The 27,078-nt window shown below is 40.0% G+C and overlaps 1 protein-coding gene, 1 long non-coding RNA gene and 1 other non-coding gene across 4 annotated transcripts in view; 2 read left to right on the top strand and 1 right to left on the bottom strand.

Moving 5' to 3' along the window:
* DMC1 (DNA meiotic recombinase 1) overlaps positions 1 to 17,272 on the bottom strand; it is a 38,187-nt gene extending 20,915 nt beyond the window's left edge. The window contains exons 1-8 of the mRNA XM_030855960.2: positions 17,139 to 17,272; positions 15,623 to 15,706; positions 14,895 to 14,939; positions 13,835 to 13,981; positions 10,673 to 10,755; positions 4,980 to 5,032; positions 3,386 to 3,427; positions 2,215 to 2,287 (exon numbers count right to left, since the gene is read on the bottom strand). Coding sequence (XP_030711820.1) covers positions 2,215 to 2,287; positions 3,386 to 3,427; positions 4,980 to 5,032; positions 10,673 to 10,755; positions 13,835 to 13,981; positions 14,895 to 14,939; positions 15,623 to 15,673 — 494 coding nt within the window. The 5' untranslated portion in view covers positions 15,674 to 15,706; positions 17,139 to 17,272. The remainder of the gene's footprint in view (positions 1 to 2,214; positions 2,288 to 3,385; positions 3,428 to 4,979; positions 5,033 to 10,672; positions 10,756 to 13,834; positions 13,982 to 14,894; positions 14,940 to 15,622; positions 15,707 to 17,138) is intronic.
* Positions 11,064 to 11,129, top strand: LOC115853105 (small nucleolar RNA SNORD58). Its single transcript, XR_004039422.1, has one exon. It is a non-coding gene; the product is annotated as a small nucleolar RNA SNORD58 (small nucleolar RNA).
* A 145-nt stretch (positions 17,273 to 17,417) lies between the features above and the next one.
* On the top strand, positions 17,418 to 26,579 carry LOC115852531 (uncharacterized). Of its 2 annotated transcripts, none has more exons than XR_004039191.2 (4): positions 17,418 to 17,446; positions 20,556 to 20,590; positions 22,245 to 22,314; positions 24,856 to 26,579. It is a non-coding gene; the product is annotated as an uncharacterized lncRNA (long non-coding RNA). The 2 variants fall into 2 exon arrangements; XR_004039193.2 differs by having other exon boundaries at positions 22,245 to 22,326.
* The last annotated feature ends 499 nt before the right edge of the window (positions 26,580 to 27,078 follow it).

Below are 27,078 nucleotides of genomic sequence, written 5' to 3'. Positions count from 1 at the left end.
CAAAGGTATTCTGGAGGATACCAATAATCACTTAAAATCTATATTAGACTTTGTTTTTCATAAGTGCCTCAATTAATGAATACCTTAGGTAGTGATAACAGTGATAGAAATAATGAGACAGTAATGAATTTAAATATTAAATTATCTAAACAATAACCTTGGAAGTTAGTTGTTATGGCCTCTGTTTCTTTCACCCATTCTTGATAAAATCCAAATTGCCCAAACAGTGGCAGCTATTCTGCAAGAACAATTCCTCCCTCTCAAGAACCATCCTTAATCAACTGTTTCTGAAACTAGCTGAACTCCAGCTGAGCGCCTCTTCCTACAGTCCTATTGTTAAAAAGAATGTCCTCTGAACCTGATATCTCCTCAAACTACAGTATTTCTTCTATTTATTGGTTAATTACACACTGCCTCAATTCCTTACTGTTTATTTGCAACAAGCTTCCATCATCTTACTTTACTGCAAATGGCCTCTTGGACTCCTAATTGCAAACCTCAGTGATCTTTTTCAGTTTGCACCTTCTCTCTCTCTCTCTCTGTGGAACATCACTGACTACCATTTTCTTCTTGAAACTTTCCTTATGCTTAGCATCCACAACCAGATATCCTCTTACTTTGTCTGTCTTTATTGATTCGTCTTTTTAGTCCCTCTTCCTAGACATAGGCACACCCCAAAGTTATGTTCTCAGTTCTCTTCTCTTCTCTCTATGTAAGTTCTCTTGCCTCCCCCTGGCTATTCCATCCATATCCTTGGCCCTACCCTTTTCTCAAGCTGAGCCCAACATTTCCAACTGCCATATGGATGTCCCTCTGTACCTCATATTTGACATATTAAAATGAAACATCACCTTTTCTCTGAAATATGATCTTCCCAATTCTGTCATCATTATTCTCCTAGTATCTAGACAAACTTAAGAGTGGTTTCCCAAGCCTCTCTTTCCTTTGTCTACCAAATACAGTCATCAAATCTCATTACTTGCCTAGAATATTACAAAAGAATCCAATTTACACCCATCTTCCAGCTTCAAGACCCTTCATGTCTAAGACCCACCTTTCCAGTCTTGCTTTCTGAAATAACTTACACTTCAATAAAACTGCAATTCTTTTTGTTACCCAAACAGGTTCTTCTCTTTTTCCTTCTGTATTTTTGTTTAATGCAGACCTTTTCCTTTATTTGAGGCCATGACTTTGAGTGAGTCAATAACCTTCTAGCTATTAAGTTAAATCTTTGGAGAAGTAAGAGAATTAAAAACAAATAGGATGTAATTTCCTCTCATGTATTTGTTTCATCAATTTTCTACCAAACCCATTTGGAGAAGTGAAACCTTTTTTTAAAAAAAGATTTCCCTGGTGGCGCAGTGGTTAAGAATCAGCCTGCCAGTGCAGGGGACACGGGTTCGAGCCCTGGTCCGGGAAGATCCCACATGCCGCGAAGCAACTAAGCCCGTGCGCCACAACTACTGAGCCTGAGCTCTACAGCCCGTGAGTCACAACTACTGAGCCCGCATGCCACAACTACTGAAGCCCATGACCTAGAGCCTGTGCTCTGCAACAAGAGAAGCCACTGCAATGAGAAGCCCGTGTACTGCAACAAAGAGTAGCCTCTGTTCGCCGCAACTAGAGAAAAGCCCACACGTAGCAACGAAGACCCAACACAGCCAAAAATAAATAAATAAATAAAATAAATTTAAAAAAAAAACTATGAAAAAAGGTGATCTGAACATAGAAAACAAACTTATGCTTACCAAAGGGGAAAGAGTGGTGGGGAGGGATAAATTAGGAGTTTGGGATTAACATATACACACTAATATATATAAAATAGATAACCAACAAGGACCTACTGCCTACTGTATAGCACAGGGAACTATACTCAATATTTTGTAATAACCTAATAACCTATAAGGGAAAAAGAATCTGAAAAAGTATATATATATATGTATATTAAACTGGATCACTTTGCTGTACACCTGAAACTAACACAACATTGTAAGTCAACTATACTTCAATAAAAAAATAAATAAATAAAATAAAAATTTCAGGGGGAAAAAGTGATTTGCAAACTCGACTAGCAACTATTTTCCCTTGGCTTTTCTCATTATTGCTGGTTTACAGGGTGATCACAAAATGACATATTTCAAACAAATTCTCTTTTATAGTAACAGTACTCTATCTCACTATTATGTTAGCAACTTGTTTAAATAAAAGGGTTACAAAGTATTTTCTGTATCAATGAAGATAATCTTTCCTCCTGAGTAGCCACCTGCTCCTGGAAGTTGAGCTGTCACTAGAAAGCAATTAAAATTTAGTTAATATTAGTAAGAGTGAATAAACTTTGTACAAATGTGTATATAAATTAATATGGTATTTAGGCTGGTTGCAACTCTCTATTCATGTAGCAAAGAATAATGATCTTTTAGTTTCTAAACAGCATGCTATATTTTTATATTACTAACCAGTGGTAAGATTATAAGTATTCTGCCAGCATAGTAGTAATTCAACAAAGAATGTCAATATCTTTCACAATGGGAGATATTCATGAAATTTAGTTCTCCTAAAGAAGTAGAATTTAAGTATCACTGACTTTTTTCTATAAGAAATAATCATAAATATAATTTATGCTACATAACTCATTTAAGTAACTTTTCAATTAATGTATATCAAAATTTTAAATGCATTTTCTTTATATGTAGTAGTTAACACTAAAGAATTACTTTACATAAAGTACATACATTATTTCATTTATTTTTCAAAACAACCCTAAGTTTGGCACTATCATTACTCCTGTTTTACTGATAGGGAAAATCTGAAAGGTGAAGCAACTTGCCCAGCTATTATTGGCAGAGCTATTTTGATGCCAGAATCCCCTTATTAAACACTTTTCCATGCTCCTTCTACTTAGGTCAAAGAAATGTAATGTCTTTATGCAAAAGGAGGTATTTTTGCTTATTTTGCTTTAGAAACATTTAAGTCTTTTCTAGTTCCAACCTTACTCTATGGAAAGTAAGGAATTCTAGGCCTCAAAAGATTCTGTGACATTCTCATAAATACAATATGGAAAAGATAGAATGGGAAAAATCGAGACCGTGAATGAATACCTCTCTCCACCAACACATTCATATACCCATTTACCTCCTCCGTATTTCCATTCAGGTGTTCAGAGTGCAGTATATACAACATCACCTCAAGCATCACATATTCAAAGACCAGCTCTGGTATTTGTGTAACCATGGGCAGTTTATGTAATGTCTCTGAGTTTTAGTTTCCTTGCAAGTTTGTTCAGATTACATGAGATTATGTAAGTACCAGGCACAAAGTAGAATAGTTAGTGATCGCTATGATTATTATTGTTATTGCTATTATTGTTGTTGTTACATATCCTTACCACAGAGGGTATGAGAGAGTTGGGTTTTTCCAGTTCGAAATTCTGTGAAATATAGAAAAAAAACATACATAGTTAATTTTTAGATATTTTCATAAAGAATAAATATGGCCTCAGAGTATGGTTTTCTTTTCCAACTGTCAAATCTCACACATAAAGTACCTCTGTGTCATGAATGGATTCTGCATATATGAGTACCAGTAGTAAAAACAACTTTTAAAAGGTTTTCTTTTTCAGAACTGTCCTTTAGATAATAATTAACTTAAACCAAATTTTCCTTAGGAATAGTTATATAAATGAAAGTTTAAGACTCCATCACAGGAATGAGAGTCTGGGGTTCTCCCACTGACCTGGGATCCTCAGATTGGTGGTATTCCCTAGCTACCAACAAAAGCAAATTCTCTCCGGAGAAAAATGTCCCCACTCACCAATTTAGGCCTATTGAACTCCAACAGATTAAAATCAAGAAATAAGCTCACAAATATCAATGAATACAACAGCAGGTAAGCCATTAAGACTGAGAGTCAACTGAAATAAACACAGATTTATTTCTCCAAGTCAACAGAAACATCAACACCAAAAAAACAAAACAAAAAACAGGGACTTCACTGGTGGTCCAGTGGTTAAGACTCCACGCTCCCAATGCAGGAGGCCCGGGTTCCATCCCAGGTCAGGGAACTAGATCCTGCATGCTGCAACTAAGAGCCCACATGCTGCAACTAAAAAATCCCGTGGGGGCTTCCCTGGTGGTGCAGTGGTTGGGAGTCTGCCTGCCGATGCAGGGGACGCGGGTTCGTGCCCCGGTCTGGGAGGATCCCACATGCTGTGGAATGGCTGGGCCCGTGAGCCATGGCCGCTGAGCCTGCGCATCCGGAGCCTGTGCTCCGCAACGGGAGAGGCCACGGCAGTGAGAGGCCCGCGTACCGCCAAAAAAAAAAAAAAAATATCCCGTGTGCTGCAACTACGACCTGATGCAGCCAAATAAATAAATAAATAAAATAAATATTAAAAAAAACACAACAACAACCAAAAAACAGATTTAGTTCTCTGAGGACTGAAAATACTGGAACTGTCAGGAATAGTACGTAACATAGCTATGCATGAACCTTTTTTTTTTTTTTGACCACACTGTGTGGCCCGTGGGATTCTAGTTCCCCAACCAGGGACCAAACCTGGGTCCTTGGCAGTGAGAGCGCAGAGTCCTAACCACTGGACCGCCAGGGAATTCCTGACTTTTTTTTTTAATAGAGGATACAATAAGGGAAGGGAAATCTATTCTCTATGTTCCTGAAACATGTATTTCTTAGAAATAATATCTGTCTCATTATACAACTACCCTCTGAAGGTATGAGAGAAAAAAATTCTAATCTCTTCTATAGGAATCAGAGATAAAAAGATGAAAAATGCCAATAAAACTCATCTGTTAATGTTGGAATATATTTTAATTGCAGCCCAGAATGATCTTGCATTATGATAACTGATATTTCATCATAAGTTCCCAAATAGATACAATTTACAATTGACTACTTAATTATATATATGGGTGTGTATATATACACATATTTTTCATATAACAAAATATTAAGGTTCTACCTACCTCCAAAAGCTTCTGTGATTGCCATGCTTTCAATTCCACCTCCTAGCAACTTACTAGAAATAGAAAGTAAGCTTTAGTAACGGGAACAGAAATAGAGATATCAAGAAAGGAGAAAGTGCTAATATCATTAGTATCATTTCTATCTATCTATATACCTTTCTATCTGTCCAACATGAACACGAATTCTTGGCTGAATAAATGGCTTCCCACCTGTTTAGATCACAGGTTATACTGTGTATGGGCAGGGGGATCAACAAAACAATTTATAAGCCCTGTTGTTCTTAACTCCTGTGTACCAATAGGAAATGGGCTATGCAGGGCTTATATTTCAGTAATTCTAAAGAACTGAACTGGAGTGCGAATAAATGATTTTTAGTTATTAATTGGGTTTTTCATATTGTGCTGGGACTATGTTTCTAAAAGTCAACTGAATATCCAATTTTTTTTAATGTACTGAAAAACATGAAAAATAGATATTAGGAGAATCCAGTGATTGTCACCATGATTGTCTTATCTCACACAAACCAAATGCTATGAAGAACATGTCAGAATAGAAAATATTCAAAGATGTGACAGGTAACGCTAGCAGGTAGAAGAATAACTGTCAGATTTTGACAGCATGCACTTAACTGGCAATGCAGTGACTCAGCGCATTTAATACATACTCTTGATATGGAAAGATCTAAAGTTAATTAATCTCATTCATTCATTTAATGCAACAAATATTAATTATGGCAATTGTGCTAAGACCTGGTAAGAGCACTTTTAAAATCTTTGTAGTTATTTATTTATTTTTGGCTGCGTTGGGTCTTTGTTGCTGTGCACCGCCTTTCTCTAGTTGCGGTGAGTGGGGGCTACTCTTCATTGTGGTGCACGGGCTTCTCATTGCAGTGGCTTCTCTTGTTGCAGAGCACGGGCTCTAGGTGCATGGGCTTCAGTAGTTGCAGCACGCGGGCTCAGTAGTTGTGGCTCACAGGCCCTAGAGCGCAGGCTCAGTAGTTGTGGCGCATGGGCTTAGTTGCTCCGCGGCATATGGGATCTTCCCAGACCAGGGCTCGAACCCGTGTACCCTGCACTGGCAGGCTGATTCTTAACCACTGCGCCACCAGGGAAGCCCAAAATTCTTTGTAGTTTTTATTAGCATGACTTTTGGGACATGGTCACAGATTAGACAAAGCTTTAAGAGATGGATAATCTAACAGATTTACACTTACGTAGTTTAAGAGAGCAGCTTAAATGTAAATTGAAGTAATGTTGGAAGTTATTCACAGATTTAGTGAGGGCTATGGACTTTAATGAGAAAAAGAAAAATCTAGATACTGACCCGCATAAAGGACATGGTGGAGAGACCACTCCATTTGGTGGGTTGGCCAAAAAGTTCGTTCGGGTTTTCTGCAAGATGTTCTGGAAAAACCCTAACAAACTTTTTGGCCAACCCAATACTTAGGGATTCTATAAACCTACCAACTATTAAAGAGAGTTTTATTGATACTTGGCCCTCCTCATCTTGAGAAAAATCACCCTGAAAGGCTATAGCTCTGGAAAATCTCAGACAAAATTTCTGGTTGATATGCTGAAAAAGTGACCCCAAAATTTAACTGAAAGGGTACCCCAAATTACTTGGGATAGCATAATTGTTCCCTTATGAAACTCAGGAAAATTTACAATTAGGTACAGAAATAGTATTTTTAAATCTAGGAAGATTTAAAAATGGAGACACAAATCAAACCCACAGATTACTATTTTCATATTAAATTTGGGAATAATCTGTGCATATTTGGTACCTGAGAATTTTCAAAATTTAAGAGAATTTGACATTTTTATAATAACACATTAGCCTCTAATTGATTAAATGATATAGACCTGCAGTTTCTAAGTTGATAACTAAGTTTATACACAGTATTTGAACATTTAAGAGTGTCTAAGACTCACTATACTTATAACTTTAATTTATTAAATTTATAAGACATTCAGATAATTGGAAAGATTTTAATAATTACACAGGTAAAGTTCTTAGAGGAAATATAATATAATAAATTTATAAATATAATTTAAACTGTTTAAGGGAATTTAGTTAACCATATTAGAAAGGCTCCCTTAAAATTTGCCAAATTTATAAATAGACTTGCAGCTTAAGAAAAAATTATATAACATTTAAACAAATAAAATATTAATTTAAAAAAGCCTAGCTCCTGAGTAATCTTTTACGTGCCCCAAAACCCAACATCGAGGACACCAGAAAGCTCACTATGAGAGTAATAATTTCTCTAAGCCGAATGGTTCTTAAACCATGATGTGGTAGAGCAACTGGAGAATATCAAGTTGTCGTTTGAATCAAGTTTTATTTATTTATTTATTTAGGCTGCACTGGGTCTTAGTTGCGGCACGCGGGATCTTTTAGCTGTGGCATGTGGACTTCTTAGTTGCAGCATGCGTGTGGGATCTAGTTCCCTGGCCAGGAATAGAACCTGGCCCCCTGCATTAGGAGCATGGAGTTCCACCCACTGTACCACCAGGGAAGTCCCGGAATCAAGTTACCTTGACCAATTTGTCTTGGACCAAAGACTTTTCCTTAGCTGTTACTTGAAAAAAAGTTCTGTGATTTTAAAAATTTGAGGCAATGCTAGGTTAAAGAGGTGTTTTATTTCACTGCAGGAATTCAGATCCTTTAATAAAATGTGTGAATCTCCAAGAGGAGAATATAGTATATTGCACTTCCCTAACTTATTTTATTCACTGTTTATTCATTCAATTAGTCATTCTACAAATATTTATTGAACACCTAGTTTGTGTTAGAGATTGCTCTATGCCCTTGGAGTAAAGCAGCGAACAAAAGAGACAGAAATCCATCACTTCATGGAGCTTCCATTCTAATGAGAGAACAGACAATAAACATAAGTAAAATCTGTGGTATGTCAGTTGTTATTAAATGGTATGGATAAAAATTAGATCCAGAGAGGGGATAAGATGTGCAGAGGATGAAGATGGGGAGTTTTCGAATAAATTTTCAAATAAAGTGATCAGAGAAGGCCTTAGTGAGAAGTAGACATTTTAGCAAAGACCTGAAAAACCTGACAGCAAGTCATGAACATAATGACGAAAGAGTGTTCTGGGCAGAGGGAATGCTAAGTGCAAAGGCCCTGAGGTGGGAGTGTATCTGGCATGTTCTAGGAATAGCAAAGAAGTTAGTGTGGTTGGTACATAGTAAACCACAAGATGAATTAAAGATGAGCTTAGATTTGAGATTAGAGAGGATTTTGGCTTTTGCTCTGAGTGAGATGGGGAGTCATTAGGATGTTTTGGGCAGAGGAGTGTTATGATCTGACCTATGTTTTAAAAGGATTATTCTGGCTCCTATGTGAAGAATAAATGGTAGGGGCAAGGTCTAAAGGAGGGAAGTTAGTTAGAAGTTATTATTAATAATCCAGAAGAGATACTAATAGGTGTTTTAGACCAGTGAGCTAACAAAGGAGAAGGTGGTGAGAAGTAATTGAATTCGTATTTCTTCTCTTTCTCTGTACACATATAGACACAAATAGAAAAAAAAAAATGTATATATACACACACACACATATATATATAAACTTTCTATTATGGAAAATTTCAAACACACAAAAGTAGACAAAAACAGTATAATAATGAACCTTCATGTACCTAAAACTCAGCTTCAAAAATTATCAGCTATGAACTCATGGTCAACTTTTTTCATATAAACCTCCAACCACTTCCCTCCCTTTTCATATTACTTTAAGCACATCCTAGGCAACATATCATTTCATCCTAAATATTTCAGTAGGTATCGCTACAAGATGAAAACTCTTATTTTTAACATAACTGCATTACCATTATCACACCTAAAAAATTAGTAATTCCTTAATATCAACTATCTAGTAAGTGTTCAATTTTCAGTCTCATATGTCTTATTATCCGTGTGTGTTTGAATCAGGATCCAAAATAAGATCCACGTATTGGGATTAAGTGACATGTCTTTTTTTTTTTTTTAATAGTCTGTGCCTACAAGGCACCTTCAGTTTATTAATTTATTTATTTTTGCTGTGTAGGGTCTTCGTTTCTGTGCGAGGGCTTTCTCTAGTTGTGGCAAGCGGGGGCCACTCTTCATCGCAGTGCACGGGCCTCTCACTATCGCGGCCTTTCTTGTTGCGGAGCACAGGCTCCAGACGCGCAGGCTCACTAGTTGTGGCTCACAGGCCCAGCCGCTCTGCGGCATGTGGGACCCTCCCAGACCAGGGCTCGAACCCATGTCCCCTGCATCAGCAGGCAGATTCTCAACCACTGCGCCACCAGGGAAGTCCAAGTGACATGTCTTTTAAATCTCTTTTAATCTCTAGGTCTTCTCCCTGATTCCATCTCTCTCTTTTTTTTTTATTCCTTAAAGTTTATTTGTTGAAGAAACTGGTTGGTTTTTTTTTAAATATAAGGATTGTTTTTTTAAAAAAATAAATTTATTTATTTATTTTTGGCTGAGCTGGGTCTTCATAGCTGCGCGGTCTTTCTCTAGCTGCTGCGAGTGGGGGTTACTCTTCGCTGCAGTGAGAGGTCTTCTCATTGCGGTGGCTTCTCTTGTTGCGGAGCACGGGTCCTAGGTGCGCGGGCTTCAGTAGCTGTGGCACGTGGGCTCAGTAGTTGTGGCTCGCGGGCTCTAGAGCACAGGCTCAATAGTTGTGGCACACGGGCTTAGTTGCTCCGCGGCATGTGGGATCTTCCCGGACCAGGGCACAAACCTGTGTGTCCCCTGCATTGGCAGGTGGATTCTTAACCACTGTGCCATCAGGGAAGCCCGGTTGGTTTGTTCTGACTAAATATATTTGAAGGTAGAGCAGACAGGATTTGTTAATAGATTAGAGTTAGGGTGTGAGAGGGGAAAAGAGGTGCTAAGGATGACACTAAGGTTTCAGATCTGAGGATCAAAAAGAGCTCCGGATGAGGGAGATTTTAGGAGGAGCAGATCTGGGGCAAAGATCAGAAGTTTGGTTTCAGACCTGTGAAGTCTGAGCTGCCTAGCAGACATTTAAGTGGAGGCATATTTGACTATGAACTCTTTTTTTCTTGCAGTTTTTTGTGAGGTCAGGGTTTTGAGGAATACTTTGAAGAAATACTGCTTTTGTTCAAATTGATCTTGGCCACTGCTCTGACTTATGAAACAGTAACTCTGCCTACTAAGTTAGAGAAAAAAAACCACATTCTAGTCAACTTGCATTGGGAAGATGATGACTATGTCTCAGGAATCATAAGATAATAAATAAAAAGGGAAGTTAAAACTGCTGAGGCTGAAGAGCAAAACCAACACTGTATTATTTCTTCTAAAATATTCACTCTAACAACTTATTTTTAAGTAAAACCAAAAGTGAAATGGAATTTCCTTCATCAGTGGAGAAGAAAAGGGAAATGAAAAGTTAAACTAATTTTTTAAATGGTTTATAGATTAATATAGGCTGATTTAGAAACTACTTATATTTTGGGTCTGAATTTCTTGTAAGAAATTTAATCCTGCTTTTACAAGCAGTCTGGAATTTATTTGCTTCAGTTGCCTTTTGAGAAAAAAAAAAAAAACTTCTGCAAAATAAGAAGCTATTTCTACTACTTATAGTCAAAATAACAACCTGGATAGAGGTAAAGAAATATAGTATTCCAAAGATTATGTTTAGTGGTTATAAAAAATATGAGATACATACTCAAATTCCTGGCTCCCAGTGGTGATATGGAAAACCATCTTCCTCTTCTCACTATACTCAAATGCAGTCAGGAATCCTGGTTCCTACAGAAAGACAAAAGAAAAAGTTCAAAAAGGGTATAAGATGATGGTTTTAATTTCAAATCCCACCAAAAGCTATATACTTGATTACCAGGGTCATCATTTGATATAAGCTACAGTTCATTTGTCTTTGCAGGCAGCACAAGATCATGCTTAAGAACATAGGCTCTTATCTTCAAATAGATAACCAACAAAGACCTACTGTATAACACAGGGAACTCTGCTCAATATTCTGTAATAACCTAAATGGGAAAAGAATTTGAAAAAGAATAGAAAAAAATAGATTAATTAAATTAAATTTTTAAAAAAGACTGCAATGATGGCATTTCTTAGGACACCTTTGGATTAATCGTGAAAACAACAACTCTCTGAGTAGCTGCCGGCAGCGTTTAGTACATATATAAACTATATGAGTTACTGTAAATATATGTTGACAGAATTATTCTTGCTCGCTTCCAGGTGACCTCTAAAAATGGTTCGCTATTCACTTGACCCAGAAAACCCCACGAAATCATGCAAATCAAGAGATTCAAATCTTCGTGTTCACTTTAAGAGCACTCGTGAAACTGCCCAGGCCATTAAGGGTATGCATAGCTGAAAAGCCACCAAGTATCTGAAGGACGTCACTGTAAAGAAGCAATGTGTGCCATCCCGACTTTACAATGGTGGAGCTGGTGGGTGTGCCCAGGCAAAACAGTGGGGCTGGACTCAGGTCGGTGGCCCAAAAAGAGTGCTGAATTTTTACTGCACATGCTCAAAAATGCAGAGAGTAATGCTGAACTTAAGGACTTAGATGTAGATTCTCTGGTCATTGAGCACATCCAGGTGAACAAAGCCCCCAAGATGTGGCGCAGGACTTACAGAGCTTATGGTTGGATCAACCCATACATGAGCTCTCCCTGCCATATTGAATGATCCTTAATGAAAAAGAACAGACTGTTCCTAAACCAGAAGCGGAGGTTACACAGAAGAAAAAGATATTCCAGAAAAAAAAAAAAAGAGTTTAAATAAAATAAAATTTAAAAAAAAAAGCAGTTATGGGGAAGGGATGGTGGTAATGGCTGCAACAACAATGTGAATGTGTTTAATACCACTGAACTGTATACCTAAAAATGATTAAGATGGTAAATTTTATGTTATGTGTATTTTACCACAATAAAAAAAAGAAAAAATTAAAAAAAAAAAAAGAACACAGGCTCTTGAGTCACCCTACCAAGGTTCAAAATATGTCTCTAATACTTATTAGCTGTGTGATGTCAGGTAAACTACTTAATCTTGCTGTACTTCGGCTTCCTCTTTTGGGTCAAACGGGGATAATAGTGTCTCTTTCATAGGTGAGTTGTAAGGATTAAATGAGATATATTTATGGCATAAAGTAGAATGGTACTTTACTAAGTGATTCAGTTGATTTCATTCAATAGCATCATTTCCCCCAGCTCTAGAAGTTGGAAGGAGCACAGGAATTTCAGTTTTCAATATTCATGATACAATATTTTTCACGTTAGATATACTACATATTGGTTGAATTAATGAGCTACAGCTGATGCGGTGTTCTAACTAGTGAAAATAGGTCCTGATGTGGTCTAATGTATTCCCCTCTTTGTTGTTTTATACTATGACAGTGGTTCTCAAACTTCAGAGAACGTGAAGTGGGGGAAAGCCCATGCCTAACCCTAAGTCAACGAGCCTGGGCCTCTGTGTTCTTTACAAGCCACTCCAGATGACTCTGATACATACCACTGTACTGTGACGTTAACTGTCTCTGTCTGTCTCTGTCTCTCCCTCTATGTCTCAATCGTTTTCTCTTTCTTTCAGAATAAATAGCTTTAGTTAAGAAAGGATGAGACTCTTGGTGCATTAGTAGGTACATGAGAAGGAGAGAGGTTCTTTTCTTTGGTAATAGAATTATTTTCCAAAGAAAAGAAGACTAATGCCTAGGAGCTATAAAGTAGCAGTTTCCCAAACCCTGGGTGCTGCTCTAGGGCTTCATTAGATACCCTGGCAGTTATGGAACTGACTTGCAGGTATACTGCCCAAGAGTACTCAGAAGGTAAAGCAACTGAGCTGTGTTCAGAGCAGTTCACTTGGGTCCTCTCCAAGCTCAGGACCACATTGCATCACTCTCATGCCTCAACTGCCTCTGGGGAAGGAAACTGGATGGCTGTCAGTGAAGAGACTTTCTAGGACTTGGTGGGAATGAGAGCCTCACATACACATGTAGAAACGGAGAAGCCTGCTCTTCTGCAAAGAGGGAGACTTTGCCTTTCTGCATATTCTTATTTCCAGAGCTGGTGCTTCCAGTGGCCCCCAAAAGCTCTACACAAAAGCTTAGGTCAAAGGCGTGTGTTTTTGCTTGGAGCCTCTCAGCTGCATAGGTCTCTTGTGTTCTGTGGGCCCAGCTACAAGGTATAGGTTTCACTTAGCTTTAAGCTCAGGTGCCTCAGTGAGCACATTCTTGGTCATATCTATCTTAACTGCACACATGTAGACCCAGCCACTGCTGTCGTTTTCAAATGCAATGCTCTCTTATCAAATGCCTATAGCAGGAGAGAGCAACTTCTTTGCTGCTGAGCACTTCACAACAGCCGTAGATACAATGTTTGAGGAGATAAGACAAAAATAAGGAGGAGGAAGATAAAAAATATGAAAAGGAGGGAATTCCCTGGCAGTCCAGTGGCTAGGACTTGGTGCTCTCACTGCCCGGGGGCCCAGGTTCAATCCCTGGTCCCGGAACTAGGATCCTGCAAGTCACGTGGTATGGCCAAAAAAAAAAAGAAGAAAAGGAGAAGGAAAGGCAGAGACACAGAAAGGGAAAAAAGTAATATAAAGGGAGACAAAAAGAAAAGTTTTGGTAAAAAATAATTACCTTCATAGTTTTCCAGGTGTCTTAACCCCTGTCTCATTCTTTCAGAAATTAATTGCTTTGAAACCGACATGATGAAAAGTTAACATGGGGCGTATATCTTGTGATCTACAGGAACTCAGAGTTCTCACAATAGCTGCTAGTGTACATAATGAGAAAGGCTACAGAGGCTCACAGGGCCCTTCTAAGCTAAAACAACAAAGAATGGATTTTGCTTACAATAAGCTTGTTGGCTGCCTCTTTAATCTTGTCCACTTTTGCTTCTGAGAGCCCTTTGACATTGCATAGCGCTCTTCTTGTTGTCATTTGTATCCCTTTGATGGTACAGATGCCTACTGACTTCAGTTTCTTAATGTCAGCCACATTCTGTAAGTAAAAGAATGGGTGCAGCAGATTGAGAAAATGCCAGCCTGAAAGGCTCCCATACTATGTCATGTGCTTTTGTGTCCATCTACTTCCATCATGATGCCAATTTTATACAAGCGGCCAGGTGGAACCCACCCACTATGTAGCCAAATGTTCTGGAAATATCTGAGTAGAACATACCCAGCATGATGCCAAATGTTCTGGCTGTGCCCTGATTTCCCAAGAATGTTAGTGAGACCATGGCAATGTAACAAGGAATTCAAAAGAGAAGTCTGTTGGTAGGAAAGCTAACAAATTTATCACACGTTCAACCCCCTCAGTTCAGCTCCTTCCTTCTACAGAACTTCATTACCAAAATGTTCTTTAAAATTTTTTAAAGATTTTTTTCTTTACCTTTGGAGAATGCAAATAACTACATAACCAAAAGACCAGGATTTTCTCTTGCTCCAATTTTCTAAATTCAACTGAAAAAGATTAAATGTGAGGGGTTCAAAGGGTAATGTCAGAGAAGTTTTACTGCCAACTAATTGCTGTTGAAATTCATCTAGCTAGTTACTTAAAGTCTTGATTTCTGTCAACGTCATTTAATCACATGACACAGAAGGTGAATTTTCTGTTGATGAAAACAGTAGATAGCTCTGAATGCCTCCAGCTGGACCAGTGGTTCTCAGCTGGGGGCAATTTTGCCCCCTGGGGACACTTGACAATATCTGGAGAAATTTTTGGTTGTCACAACTAGAGAGTTGCTACTGGCATATAGTGAGTGGTTAGGAGTCAGGGATGCTGCTAAACACCCTAGAATGCACAGGACAGTCTCCCAAAACAAAGAATTACCCAGTCCCAAATGCCAATAAAGTCAAGACTAAGAAACTCTAAAATGGACAATTTCACACAGCATTGAAAAAATACTTACAATTCCATGTTTTTGTAACAGGTCAATGTCTTGAAACAAAGATTCCTAAAGGACATGGAACAGAAAAAAAGGAGGGTTGATTCTTCATATCCAACTGTTTCACATATTTTAAAGAGTTAATTCAGTATTATGAGTCACTCCAAAATGCCTCAAGTTCCACTTCTCTAGACAGACTGAGGTAGGATCAATAATGCTTTTTCAAACACATTGTTACATACTTAAAAGAAGTGCCAACACTGAAAGCAACGCGAAGCCCAACAGGCACCTGTGATCTTAGTTCCCCGACCAGGGATCGAACCCGAGTCCCCTGTAGTGGACACACGGAGTCCTAACCACTGGACCACCAGAGAAGTCCCATGGCCTCTCCAAATTTTTAAGACCTTAATCCAAAAGAGTGGAACAGCACAATCTATTTTTAAATATGTTTTCTCAATCTTCTTCCCCACCAGACCGTGCACTCCTTCCTCTGCTACTCGGTACCAGTAAGCATAGGTACCAGTATAGCCATACCACTTGTTAAATTATTAAAATACTTTCATGCCAGCTGCTAAGTAGCTAATCTTAGCACTCCTTGCCAAACAAGTTGTTACATATTTGTAATATTGCCTCTCTCCAGAACTATGTTTTATTTCTAATCTCAGTTTCTAAAAATAGTAGTTAACAGAGAAGGAACTTCATTTTTGTAGAATGACTGAGTGTCTACATATCTTTCAACATTCTAGCCATACTTCTTCATCTTGGAATCCTGGTTCTTCCAGCACAACTTGATCCTCCTTCATATTGAAAGGTGAACAGCAGAAAAATAATCAATTCTGGAAAAATAAGAAATATTAAGAAGTAGTCATAGATCATATAGTACAAAATCCTTTGCCCATAGACCTTCTTGATTTCATTTCAGATATCAAGGACGAGAAGGACAATTAGAAAAATATTTAGTTTGGAACAACTGGGCTGGCCTATCTTCTTTCTCCAAGCCTGTGGCGTTACATCTTTTGTTGGTGTGTGTATGTGGGGATGGGGACTTAGTTTCTTTTCTCGTTCCTCAAAACTGGCCACTTTGTATCATCTTTCAGTTCCCTATAGCACAATTAATCATGACTAATAATATCCTTTTTGTTGCCTTGGAATGTTATTTAGAAGTAGAATATTAGAATTCCATATTGTTATTAAACTTTCATGTTGGTTAACAACACTCTAAGAACCTTGGCCTTAAGTCAATCTTCCTTGTATTCTCCCTGGCACCTAGAACTTAGTCTATCCTCAAAAAAAAGATATATATTTTTTCTCATATATGAGGGATGACTTCCTGCTTGGGAATTATGAATGGCTCTCTTGTAACATATATATTTTTGTTTAATAAAACATTAGATGTATTTTGTTTATAGTATTTCCTAGTTTCATGATGTATTTTTTTTAAGATTTAAAATTATGGCAGATACCCAATATTTAAACATGATAAAATATTAGGGCCAATAAGCAGATAGTCTTTGATTTAACACTGTAGCAGTTGTTTTAAGATCTCAGGGCTACAAGGTATGACTGTTTTCATTAGAAAACGTGGTCCAAGTAATCAGCTTTCTTGGTCTATTCCATCTCTTTGCTTAACACCAAATTCAGGTTGGGGCCCGGCCCAGAGGGGGAACAAACTGCTAAGGTAGAGGTATGGTCGCTACCACCTAGTACCTCTGAACAGCAAAGTATTCGAGGCAAACGAGGAGACAGTGGAGATGGAATCTTCTGGAGTACGGTCCCTCAGTCAGATAGCTAATCATATGTGTGATAACCCCAAATTCCACTGTGACTGTCCTTTCTTTTCTCCCTGATAAACAAAAAGATTGCTCTCCATCTATCTCAAATAGCAATGGACGGGGTGAACAGCTGAATCCAAGGTAGGGCTCCCGGACACCTCGGCTTAAGGCACCAGAAGCTGTCCCTCATCGTGGGGAGCGCGGGCCAGATCACCCTCACCGCCTCCCCCCACCACAGCCGTTTTCCTGACACCTGACTCCCTCATTAGAAGGCCGAGGAGGCCTCCTCAAGACTTAGGTCCGACTTGGTTTAAAATAAGGATGCTGGAAATCCCTCGAGAGCACTGAGATTCCCTCCGGGGGCTGGGCTGGGGACGGGACCCACGAAGCCACCAGCCCAGGGCCCAGCAACGACAATGACCAAAGAAAGGAAACCCTGAGTTTCCCCTCAGATTCTTCACCCGCCTTCCCTTTTTGCCACAAACTCCACTCGTACCCACAGTCTCCCGGGGGTTTTCAAGGTATCTGAATCCCTTCCGCCCCCCGCCCGGGCCTTCCAGTCCTCAGGGATTCTGCCTCAGAACCAGAACGCGGAGACGGGCGTCCTGTCGCTGACAGAGAGGTTTGGCGCCAAACGACTAGTCCGGGCGAGCGGCTGGAGTGGGCGGGACCCGGACGGAGGGGCGGGCCCACCGTGGGCGGAGCGAAGAGCGAGGGGCGGAACCCGGAGCGGGACAGAGGACGAGGGGGCGGGGTGGCGGGAGGGCCGGGAGCAACTTGGAGCAGCAAAAGGAGCCTCTGAGGGTGCGCGCTGGGGTGAGGCGGGAGCTCAGGCGGAGGGAGTGTGCTGAGGAGAGGGGCTTTGGTCGGAGGGGAGGCTGGGGCGTCTCTGGAGCGGAGAGAGATGCTGAGGTCAGGGAGAGGACTGAGGTGGGGGCACTGAGGCGACGCATCGGATTAGCGGGTACTGAGGTGGGCGCTGAGATGAAGACAGGCAGCTGTGAGAAAGAAGGCCCTTAGGTGGGGCGTGTTCTGATATGAAGAGAGGCCGCTGGAAAGGGGTCAGGAGGTGGAAGGCCATGAGGCGGGGGAGGGCTGCTGGGCGGAGGTGGCTGACGCGGTGACAGGTGACATGCAGAATGCTTATCTTAATCAGGATCCTCGGGTTAGGAGGTCGAATATGGGGGTCTTTCCCCCTGCTCAAGGCTTTTCTTTTCACTCCAAGTTTTTCATATCTGGCTTCACAGTCTACCTAATACCTCAGTCCGCGTTCCTACTTTCTCTCCTTTGTCTGTGACTCTCTTACCATTTGCCACTCTAGTCTGTGAGTGAGGCACCCAAGGCCCATTCACGATGGAGCGTAATTTTTCTTCGCCTTAACTTGAAATTTTAAATAGACAACAGAAGCCAAACATATTTTGATCCAGCTTTTAAATAGAAATTTTAGGCCAGCCTTCATGCCAGCAGAGCCATCTCTGGCAGCGTCATCCTCCTCCCCTTAAATGGAAACTGACTGTTGAGGAGAGTCATGAAACATTTGAAAGAGCATCTGTTGAGGTGGAGGCTGCAATGTATCTTGGATGAATATCTGTGCAAACAGTTCTTTGGGTTCAAGACCTAGTACAGGGCGACCCTTTTTCTTCAGTGTCTGAATCTTCTTTTGCTGGAATAAATAGGAAAAAATTCCCACAATAGCAGCTGGCCGTTTGTAGGACATTCCCCTTCCCCCCAGGTGGATTGTTTAAAGAACCTACAAATAGCTCCATAGTTCTTCAAACTCTGTTACTTTCCAGAAACACAGCCTGTCCATGTTAAATGGAAATTAATGCCCATTTTTGACATGAACTGGATAGTGACGATAGGCTTTCTCTTTGGGCCTCACCTAAAACAATTATAGTAACTTCTGAGCAACTTGTTAGATGGAGACAGCAACCGTACAGAAGAGCTGCAAAGAGCACAGCGAGATGATTTAGGGAAATATAACATATGCAGTTTGGTGTAGTGACAGCTGGGAGAGAGAAATGTTCATAATACTTAAAGGTTGTGTGCAGTACACTTAAAGAAACTGAAGCGAGCTTGGTAATGACAAATTCGTGAAGTAAGCATAAAAATTTCGTTTGGATAGGATATTGATGGTTATATACAACTTTAAAATTAAAAAAAAAAATTCAAAACCCTGGGGTAGTTCAAAAGTACACTTGAAGATCTTTCCACTTAAATCAGGACCAAAAAACCACTAGTCTTTAATACCTTACAAAAATTCTGAATATGATGAAGGTGGCATTTCAAATCAGTGGGGAAATGAAATCAGTGAATGGTGTTGGAACAAACTAGGTAGTCATCTGGAAGAAAAATAAAATTGTAACCATACTTCATAGCTTATACCAAAATAAATTCCAGATGGATCAAGAAATTAAATCTGAACAATAAAATAATAAAAGTACTAGAAGAAAACATGGGAAAATTTTTTACTATCTCAGAGTAAGACAAGTCTTTTCAAGTATGACACAAAACTGAGAAGCCGTAAAAGACTTATAAGAATGACTGTATTAGGGCTTCCCTGGTGGCGCAGTGGTTGGGGGTCCGCCTGCCGATGCAGGGGACACGGGTTCGTGCCCTGGTCCGGGAGGATCCCGCGTGCTGCGGAGCGGCTGGGCCCGTGAGCCATGGCCGCTGAGCCTGCGTGTCCGGAGCCTGTGCTCCGCAACGGGAGAGGCCACAGCAGTGAGAGGCCCGCGTACCGCAAAAAAAAAAAAAAAAAAAAAAAAAGAATGACTGTATTAGAGAAAAATCCTGCATGGCAAAATGCTACTTTCCTATCCTAGATGTAGAGCATGGCAAACCAAAGCTTTTGTGTCAATTAGTAACCAATTAGTAATTGTGTCAATTAGCTTTCCCAATTTCTCAAATCCTTCAGCGAGTCTACAAGGTCTCTACAAATTTTTTAAAATGTGTGTCATTTTATGATATTCTAAGAAATAAAAAACAGGCAGTGGAATTACAGGTGACCTGAATTTTAAACCATTACACTTTACTGCCCCTCTGTGGACAACCACCTTATAATCAAATAGAGGCATATAACTCCACCGTGTACAGTTGGGTAGCTTCAAACTGGTGCCTATGGATGCATATTATTGGTTTCAAGAGCTCAAATGTGAGAAATGCTTTAGTACAGAACTAAAGAATGAAGGGTCATTACAAAAAAATTTCATTGGGTATACCTCCCCTTAAGCACATTTATTTTTTAAAATGTTTATTGACCCTACTGCTTGTCAGACACTGTACTAGGTGTTTGTTGCCAGGGATTCAACAACAAGCAAGACACAAACCCTAGTGTGGGCTATAGATAAGTTTATAGGCAATTGCAGTAGCGTATATACATATACATATACATAATACATATCAGTCATTTGAGGCTTTTCTCATTTATTTAGATTTATTTCCAAATTTGAAAAACTTCTAACTTTGGCACGCAGCTACTCAGAGAGGCATGTTCACGACCGTTTATTTAACCAACATTTATTAAACACTGTTGGACCCAGCCCTCTGCTGGATATGGAGATAAAGACAGGTCTCTACTCTCAAGAAGGGATGAGTCTACTAGGGAAGATAGATACAGAAACAGATAATAACACACAAGGTGAGATAAGAGGGATTACACACACAGTTGGGAACCAAGTAGACCTCTCCCTGGGGGATCCTCACAGAGGTGGTGACCCTTAATTTGGGGCTGAAAGGATAAGTGAGGATTTACCAGCTGGGCAGGGTGGGAAAGGCAGAGGGAACACAGAGGCTTATTTAGGGAGCTGCAAGTGGTTCTGCTGGAGTAAAAGGTACTAGGGAGAAAGGAACTCTCAGATGCCAAAGGTAACGTTTGTTGATAGCTAACACATCACTTAACTTCTTTCCACAGATGAACACATCTCCTTCACACAAAGATACCATGAGGTAGGAACTATTATTATCTCTGTTTACAGATGATGGAACTGGGGCACCACAAGGTTAAGTAACTTGCCTAAGGTTCACAGTCTGGCTCCAGTGTTCAGGCTCTCAGCCTATTAATATGCTAATCCAGTATATGACAGATCTTGTATGTTCATATGTGATTTTATTTTCCATTTATAGAAGTATGATATAAGTACACATAGGCATGGCAACTATGCCAGACTTATAGTACAGTTCAGCCATTTACAAGCTATGTGGTCTTGGGAAAATTTATTTAAACCTCTTTGTGCTTCAGTTTCCCCATGTGAAAACCAAGAACAGTATTGGTACTGAGTTGTGAGAATTAATGGGTTAAGATACTTGAAGTATTTGGGCTGCCGTGTGGAAAATGGATTGGAGGAGGCAAGAGAGAGGGCAAGGAGAATACCTAGGAGAACACTGTAAAAGTCCAAGACAGGGGCAATGGTAGCTTCAATCAAGAAAGGCCTCAGTTTGAAAATAGAGAAAATTGTACATCATTTACAGGGCTATAAGAGAAGACAAAATAATCTGTAAAAATACGCTTTAAAGTACCTAGTCCCCAGTAATGCCTTTAATGTTTTTAAGTAAAATGTTATAATATCCCCATCACCCAACTTCAGCAATTTTCAACACATGGCCAGTCTTGTTTCACTTATACCTCCATCCACTTCCTCCCTTTTATATTATTTTGAAGCAAATTCTACATGTCATATAATTTCTTCTGTAAACATTTCAGTATGTATCTCTAAAAGATAAGGACTCTTTTTAAAAACATAACCGTTAACACCATTATCACACCCCAAAAATAATAATTTTTAATATCAAATATCCAGGCATTATTCAAAAACCCAATTGTCTCATAAATGCCATATATTTTTTAAAGCTTGGATCAACTGGGATCCAAAAAATGTCTGCATGTTGCAATTTATTTATTTATTTATTTATTTATTTATTTTTTTGAGGTACGTGGGCCTCTCACTGTTGTGGCCTCTCCCGTTGCGGAGCACAGGCTCCAGACGCGCAGGCTCAGCGGCCATGGCTCACAGGCCGAGCCGCTCCGCGGCATGTGGGATCTTCCCGGACCGGGGCACGAACCCATGTCCCCTGCATCGGCAGGCGGACTCTAAACCACTGTGCCACCAGGGAAGGCCAGGGACTATGTCTTTATTCATCTCTGTATCAACAGGACCTGGTATGTGCAAGCATGGTATAGGATAGATACCTAGTGAATGCTTCCTCAACCTCTCCAAGCCCCAGTGTCCTCCTAGGAGAAATGGAGGTAACAACACCCACCTTGAGAGAGAAGGGGGCAGGAGGGTTAATCTGAGATAAGGTTTGAAAAGGATTTAGAGTACTCAGCACATAGTAAGTACTCAATAAATGATGTCTCCTATGATTACTGTTATATAATACATACTAATATATACTCCATAGTGTTGTTATTAATAAACAAGTGAATGAAAGAATTAGTAAGCAAATGCATGAATGAATGAGGTGACTTTATGTCAGTTTAAATCCTGACTTTGGCCCAGGGTAGGAGAGGACTTTAATATTCTTTGTCCCATGGATGACTACGAATGACTAAATGTATTGCAGTATTATTTTTTATTTGTTTGCTTTGTTGTTTCTATTTTAGATTAAATCCAACAACATGTGCAGGCTTCATCCAGAAAGTCCTTCTGATTCTTGGATAAGGATTCATGCAGGTGAGCTGGAAGGTGAGAGGATAAGGAAGACTACTTTTTCTGCATTGGTTTTGACTTCTTGATGACCTTTCTGTGGATGAACCATAAAGATACAAACAGAAACAGATTAAAAAACCAGTGTGATCAAGAGAATGAAGAAAGGAATCCCCAGGATTATATAAACAGCCTGGAAATCAACCACTTAGAGTGAAGCAGATCAGAAGGCTGGGAAATGAAGGTGGAATTGATAGATAATGTAAAGTGTCTGAATGTACTGGGAGACTTATACAACCAAGGGAAAATTTGGAGATAAACTGAGATGAGTACATAAAAAAAAAAAAAGAAAGAAAGAAAACAGGTAGATTGAAAAAGAGACTTAGTTCCAGGGATAGCAAAAAGTTTTGCAAGAAATAAAAATAACCAAAGTATACTCTGTAGCTCATGGCAGTGGTGTTGATAGTATAATAATGCTGATTAATGATCCAACCAGAATCACAACAGAGACACATTGGGAGGATGGGAGAGCGGAAGTGTGTGCAAGTGAGAGAGAGCCCAGTCCTCACTTTTCCTAGTGTGAATTCAATAGATAATGCCTAACACTAAAAAATCAAGGAGCCAGAGCACCATGGTATTTAGACATATGGAGGAAAACATACCAAAACAATCAGTTAGGAAAGTGGAAAGTGTTGCTGGGGAATGGGAAAGGGGGTCCGGAGGAGTGCAATTTTTTGTAACAAGCTTTGTAGAACTATTAATTAGTTAATTTAATAAGCCTTATATTATGCTTTGCATTAGTTAATTCAATCAGTTAATTTAAGGTGCCTTATATATTACTTTGCATCACGCACTGTTCTAAGTGCTTTCTTTACAAATGTTAACCAATTTAATCCTCATAACAACCTTATGCTGTACATAATATTATCATCCCCATTCTACAGATAAAAAAACTGAGATGCAGAGAAGTTAAATGATTGATCAAGCTTACACAGCTAGTAGGTCGTGGAGCTAGAATTAGCCAGGTGGTCTGGCCCCAGGTGGTCTGGCCCCAGAGTTGCCTCTCTATTTGATTCTTAAAGGATGACTATGTATTACTTTAATTAAAATAAAAACAAAAATTTAAAAAGTGTGATTTTTAAGAGGCTTTATTCCTAACTTTGAGTATAGACAGACAAAGTTCTAAAATGTAATGTTATTTTTTTCTATAAGCAATTAACTGGAGCAGAATGCTAAACACACATTAGCTAATCATTAATCCCCTCATCAAGAATTTGCTGAATCCCGGGAATTCCCCGGTGGTCCGGTGCTTAGGACTCTGCACTCTCACTGCCAGGGGCCCAGGTTCGATGCCTGGTCGGGGAACTAAGATCCCGCAAGCTGCATGACATGGCCAAAAAAAAAGAATTTGCTGAATCCCTACTATGTGCCAGCCACAGGAATAGGTGCAGGAGACTCAATGCTTAATGATAAAAGGCCCTTGGGAGACTTACAGTACAGAGAGGGAGACAGACAACTCCATGACTACAGTAGGACATATTTGGTGGAGTACAAAATAGGCAGTCACTAGGGCAGTCTGGGGAGATTTTCTGGAAGTGACAACATCTGAGTGGGCTTTAAGGGTCAGATAGGATCTAGCCAGATGAAAAAGTGGCCAAAGTATGTTCAAGGAAGAGGAAAGAGCAGTGAATACTTGTTAAAATGAACTGAACTGGTTGTTTCCTCTTCCATTCTAAATTCTAAAATGGATGTCAAAAACAATAGTATTAAAAGCCCCTCTTAACCTGGAGATTCCATAGCCTAAACCAATGGGGTGCAAACCATGCTGCTATACTCCAATATCAGTGACTGTTTCTCTAATCAAAGGAAAAAATGAATTGATAAAACTTTCTTTATATTAAGTTTACCTCTTTTTTAATCTTTATTTATTTATTATTTATTTATTTTGGCTGCGCCGGGTCTTAGTTGTGGCATGCGAACTTAATACTTGCGGCATGCAAACTTATTAGTTGCAGCATGCAAACCCTTAGTTGTGGCATGCATGTGGGATCTAGTGCCCCGACCAGGGATCAAACCCCAGCCCCCTGCACTGGGGGCGCGGAGTCTTACGCACTGGACCACCAGGGAAGTCCCAAGTTCACCTCTTAAGCCTTGTTAGGCTGTAGCCCAGGCCCTGGAGTCTGACTACTGGTTTCAAATCCTGGCTCCACTGCTTACCAAATGTGAGCACCTGAGCCAGTCACTAACCTCCCTAAGCCTCAGTTTCCTCAGTTGTAAAATGAGGATAACAACATCCCATATCTCACAGAAGTGCTGTGAGAATTAAATAGTACACGTATCATGCTTAGGAGAGAATAAGGACCTGGCAAACACAACTACGTTGCGTACTCAAGGTGATAAAAACAAATGAGTAAGTAAAAGTTATAATTAAGAGAAAAGTTAGTTGTGATTTCTTAACATATTATGTGTTATGTTATTTTAAGATAACTTGGCAGCTATCTAAAGATTCATATTTTATCTTAGTCAATAGTCCTTTATTACCAAAATAATTTGGTAATATTTTTATAGGTTTCTGCAAAGAGCACCATGACTTCTAGTTGTCCTGTCCCCGACAGATGGGAAAATCAAGGCTCTGAACTCAGGAAAATGCCGAGTATGTCAGCATCTGATCCTTTACCCTTCGGTGCATGTGCACTTGAAGCTGGCTTCGTCCTCTATTCTAGCGCAGAAACGATGTGAAACAACTGCTGGATGCTTTCTCAAAAATGGGTCTGCCCCAAACCTCCCAGTCCAGAATGTTCCAATGTAGTTCCTTGCACTGCTTTGGGCTCAGCAAGTTTTCATGGTATGGAAGGTCTGAGAGCTTTGAGGAGAAGTGCTGAACCCTGATCTTCTGTGTGTGTGTCAGAGAAAGCTTCCTGGAGGAGTCATTATTTGCACTGACTTTGAAGAAGCAGGAGGAGCTGGCTGGGGAAGGAGGCCAGGGGTAGGAGGGGAAATTTTCCTGCAGAGGAAGAAGCTTGTGCCAAGCATGGCCTGGAGGCTGGAAGGTAACTTGGCCTCTTAATGCAGCTGCAGGGGCTCAATGTGGCTTGAAAGGTGGTTGGGAGTGGTGGGTGAAGACAGAGGAGAGAGGGGAGGTGGGCAGGGCCACCTCATGAAGGCCTCGAGTCTAAGAGTTTGGATTTTCTCCCTAGGATCCTTAGGGGTTGAGAAGAAACTGCAGGTTTTAAGCAAAGGAGTAGCCTGATGAGATATGGATTTTTGAAAGAGACCCATGGGGCCTTAACTCAAGTGAGTCTTAGTTGCCTCCTTTGAAAAACAAGAAAAATAGGGGGACTTTCCTATTTTTGGTTAAGAATCTGCCTTCCAATGCAGGGAACGCGGGTTCGACCCCTGGTCGGGGAACTAGGATCCCACATACCACGGGGCAACTAAGCCCACGTGCCACAACTACTGACCCCCTGCACCACAACTACAGAGCCCATGTGCTCTGGAGCCCACCTGCACAACTAGAGAGCCCATGCGCCACAATGAAAGATCCCGTGTGCCGCAACTAAGGCCCCATGCAGCCAAATATAAATAAATATTAAAAAAAAAAACAAGAAAAATAAAATTTACCTCACAGGACTGTTCTGAGACTTCAATAAGATAACCGATGGGATATGCCTATCACAGGGCCAGGGAAATCTTCCCTTCAATTTCCCTTCCAGTGTTTGTAACAGGAAGAGCAGGTCTGCTCCTCCTCAGGCTCCTAAAAGTCTGGGGTCACCAGTCCTTAATGATCTCTGAAAGAGGTGTCTAGGGGGACATTTTTGGACACAGGCTGTGCCCCATCTGAATGTGAAACTTTTAGACTTTGGAGGCTCTTCCCTATGAATAAGAACTTGTATATTTTCTGGAGCTTCGACATTTCAGTCCCCCATGATGGGTAAGCACAGGGTAAGGACTGCCCTAAGAGATGAGAACCCAGCTGGTCCAGGGCTTAGAAGACCAGGGAGTCTTTCTGGGCTGGGCCAGACCAGTGCTCTCAAGCATGCTCGAAGGCTTCCTGGATTAAGGAATGTAAGAAGCTTATGAAAATAATATATTGCCTATTAATTATTGACAAGTTCTATGCCAGACTCTTTATATGGGTTAGCTTGTTTACACATTAACAAACTTCCACATTTATTATGGCCAAGGAAACAGGCCTGAAGAATTTAGGTAACTTAACTGAAAGTCACAGAGGGGGCAGGGCAAACCCCAGATCTTTTTAGAGTCAAAGCTCCTTCTACTGCTTCATCTTCTCCTGTGGGGGAAACTAAAAGGTAACTCCCTTACCCGGTTAATTGTTACCTGGGGTTCATCCAGGGTAGTCATCCCCACCCATAGATGGATCCACAATGGATCCATTATAGGAGAAGATACTGGAACTTCTATTTATATATTTTTATCTCATTCTTTTTAATTTCTATTTTCTGTATGTATTATATTATAGTATACATATTATATTAGCCTAGAACTATATATATTACTACTGAATAATTAATATATTATGAGGGGCTGAGTTCTCATAAATGTTTTACTAAGAAAGATACAAGATCAAGAAAGCTTGTGGACTACTGATCAAGTGGTATAGTCAGGGTTTCACATAGAGGTAAATGTTTGCCGGAGACTTTGCAAATCCCTCAAAGTACATACATACTCCCTTCATGGAGACCACCATCAGCCATCAGGACTTTAAAAATCCAAATATGGCCACGTGGTTCCCTGTTTAATATCCTTCGTGGCTCCCCACGACTTAGAAAA

Source organism: Globicephala melas, chromosome 10 (assembly GCF_963455315.2).
Source record: "Globicephala melas chromosome 10, mGloMel1.2, whole genome shotgun sequence".
Taxonomy (NCBI): Eukaryota; Metazoa; Chordata; class Mammalia; order Artiodactyla; family Delphinidae; genus Globicephala; species Globicephala melas.
Note: the sequence above shows the minus strand (reverse complement) of the source record. Positions and strands in the feature narration are given on the sequence as shown.